The sequence below is a fragment of the Lepidothrix coronata genome, unplaced genomic scaffold (assembly GCF_001604755.1).
Source record: "Lepidothrix coronata isolate B3197 unplaced genomic scaffold, Lepidothrix_coronata-1.0 Scaffold421, whole genome shotgun sequence".
Taxonomy (NCBI): Eukaryota; Metazoa; Chordata; class Aves; order Passeriformes; family Pipridae; genus Lepidothrix; species Lepidothrix coronata.
In genome coordinates, this window is record NW_016690601.1 from 37626 (window position 1) to 40749 (window position 3124).

A 3124-nucleotide genomic window follows, 5' to 3' on the forward strand; every position below is an offset into this window, starting at 1 on the left:
AGCTCTCCTGGAGCCCCTTCAGGCCCTGCCAGGGGCTCTCAGCTCTCCCTGGAGCCTTCTCTTCTCCAGGCTGAGCAATTCCAATTCTCCCAGCCTGGCTCCAGAGCAGAACTGTGGAATCCTGGAAAGGTTTGGGTGGGAAGGGACCTTAAAGCCCATCCAGTTCCACCCCCAGGAACACCTCCCACTTTCCCGGGTTGCTCCAAGCCCCATCCAACCTGGCCTTGGACACTCCCAGGGATGGAGCAGCCACAGCATTCCTGGGTGCTGTCGCTTTCCCTGGATTCTCCCAACATCCCAGGAAGGGGGGCTCAGGCTCTGGGCTCCCTGCAGCAGGTGGAACACCGGGGAGGGCTCGGTGGGACGTCCCCCCGGGGTCCCGTGGCATTCCCAGGGAACGTCTGGCTGTGATCCCCTCCCTCCTCCCACAGACGACGTGGTGTCCAACTACTTCACCAAGGGGAAGAGAGGGAAGCGCTCCGGGATCCTGCTCATCTTCTCCTTCATCAAGGAGGCCATCCTGCCCAGCAGGCAGAAGATCTACTGAGCCGGGGGAGCGGGGACGGAGCCGGGACGGAGCCGGGACACCCCAGACTGTGCCGAGGGCCCCACAGCTCAGCCAGCCCTCCCCCTGGCTCCCGAGGGGATTGCCCTGGGAATGGATGGACTGGGACACGCCTGGAGCTGCCAGACACACGGGGAGGGCTGGCACCGCGCCCTCCAGCTCTGCTGATCCCTCGGGAACGTGGCCCAGGAGGAGGTCGGGCTCCGGCTGAGCCCGGGAGGGTCCGGCCCCGGGAAGTGTCACCTGTGGGAATCCCCAGCCAGATGTTTGTGCCTGGGGGGTTTTGGGGAGCAGCTCCCTCGGGATGGCACAGGACGGGCTCCAGCTTTCCCTGAGGTTTACACAGAGCCATTAATTAAAAAGGAGAGGAGGAATTGGAATAAATCCGGAGGATTCCGACGTTCCCGGGGAAGGGACGGCGAGGGCGGGGCCTGTCCCTGCCCCCCTGGAAGGACCCAGCTGCTGGTTTGGTTTGGTTTCAGTGTTGGGAATTCCCGTTTTTCTCTCTGGTTTGGCCAGGACTGTCCAGGATGCTCCAGCTGCTGGGGAGTCGTTCATGGAAGTGAAGTCTCTGATCCATGGGAATCTCCTCAGCTTCTCCCGGGCCTCTGCTGGGCATTCCCAGAGCTCTGAGCTCTCCAGGCCTCCCCCCTTTCCCAAAGGGAAGGATTCATACTGAGGAGGGGGTGAACCCTTTGTTCTCATTCCTTGTAACCATAAAAATCCCCTTTTTTCCGTGTTTTTGGCCACCTTCAGCCTGTGCCAGGACGGGCACAGGAATTCCCTGGATCCACCAGGGCAGGGGCACGGGGCAGGAAAGCTTTGGGAGGAGTTTCTGAGGAAAATGGCTCATGGGAGAAGTTTGCCCTGTTGGAGAGGCTGGATGTGGCAGGTCCTGAGCATTCCTGGAGTCCTGGAATGGTTTGGGGGGGGAAAGGGACCTTAAATCCCACCCAAGGACACCTTCCATAGGTGCTCCTTCCCAGGGTGCTCCAAGCCCTGTCCAACCTGGCCTTGGACACTTCCAGGGATGGAGTTGGTGCCATGGGAGGAATCTCCCTCTGTGCATAGCAATTAATTTTGGAGGTTTTAGGAAATAATACGTTGGAAAAGCTGCTGTCCAGCCCAGGGGCTGGAATTTTGCTCCAAGGTCGCAGGGTGAGGTTTTTTCCCTCTGAACCTGATGCAGGAGGGATGGAAAACTCCTGGAGAGCCGTGACAGGAGCACAGGGCAGGATGGAGGGATGGACCAGGATGGAAAAGAGGAGGATCAGGAGCCTTCGTGTCCCTCCTGATCCCTCTTAATCCCCATTTTCCCGACCACTCAGCCAGGAGCCAGGGTTGGTTACTTGTGTTTTTCCAGCTGCCAAGTCCATTTTTCCTGCCTGGATCACATTCAGGACACTCCTTTCCTGGAGCTGAACCAGATTTCAGGGAAGTTGTGTAACCCCATAAATGTTTAACGAGGGAAAGGAGGAGGAAAGGCCGCAGGGAAGCAAAGACCAGGCTGGGATCCATCCCCTGCCCTGAGCAGGGAGGTTTGGGGTGAAACACACCCTCAGGAGCCCAGCTTGGGCCAAAACATCCCCCTGACACGCAGGGAACATGGGAAATGTGGGGGATAAGATGAAAAATCTCTGGATATTCACCAGGACAAGGTGGGAACGATCCAGGGTCCAGCCACAAAGGGGCTGGGAGGTGCTCCAGCTTCAAACAAGGTGGGAGTTACCACTTGGATGAAGTGTTTGATTGTTATTAGGATTATGCCCCACCCCTGGAAGTGGTGCTCCATCCCTGGAAGTGTCCAAGGCCAGGTTGGACGGAGCTTGGAGCAACCTGGGCCGGTGGAAGGTGTCCCAGGGGGTGGAACCGGGTGAACTTTAAGGCCCCTTCCCACCCACATTCCATGGTTCCATTTGAGAGTCATGGATTAACACCCAGACAGCTGCTCTCCGAGGCGTCTCTGCCTGCTCCTGGCTCTCCCATCCCGCGGGATCATTGATTTTCATGGATGTTTGGAGGGGGTAATGAGGGGAGAGGAGCTCACTCGATACGGAGCGGGCACAGGGAAAGGGCAGGGCGGGGGGGAGTCTCCCTCCTTGGGCCCTGACATTTCCCTGGTGCTCAGCCGGGAGGGGAGGGAGAGGTGAGAGCAGCTGGGGCTGGGAATGGCCCCAAAAGCTGGATTGGGAGACGCTCAGGAAGCAGGAGAGGGGTCACCCCAGCCCCGGCCCCCCGAGCGCTCCCAGCCGCTCCCTGGGGCTCTGCCGCCTTTCCCAGCACCAGGGGCCTTGTCCAGGCAGGGATGAGGCCTCTCCGTGCCCGCTTCCCACAGGGCAGTGCTCCTGGAGAGTCCAGAGGGAGGAGGAGGAGCTGTGGAATTGGGGAGGTTGCTCCGCACCTTCAGTATTTCAGTTTGACTCGTGGGCGCTCGAGAGGAGCAGGAAAAAAGAGGGATGAAAAAAGCCAAGTGCTGGAGTGTCGTGACAGCAACGTGTCCTGGCTGTTCCCAGGGCATGGGGGGACCACGGATCCGTGGGAAGGGGTCTGTCCCCTCCT

General features: G+C 59.5%; 1 protein-coding gene across 1 annotated transcript in view; it reads left to right on the top strand.

Annotated features, from left to right (window-relative positions):
* Window positions 1–949, top strand: part of TEX261 (testis expressed 261) — a 4018-nt gene extending 3069 nt beyond the window's left edge. The window contains exon 3 of the mRNA XM_017839455.1: window positions 432–949. Coding sequence (XP_017694944.1) covers window positions 432–547 — 116 coding nt within the window. The 3' untranslated portion in view covers window positions 548–949. The remainder of the gene's footprint in view (window positions 1–431) is intronic.
* The last annotated feature ends 2175 nt before the right edge of the window (window positions 950–3124 follow it).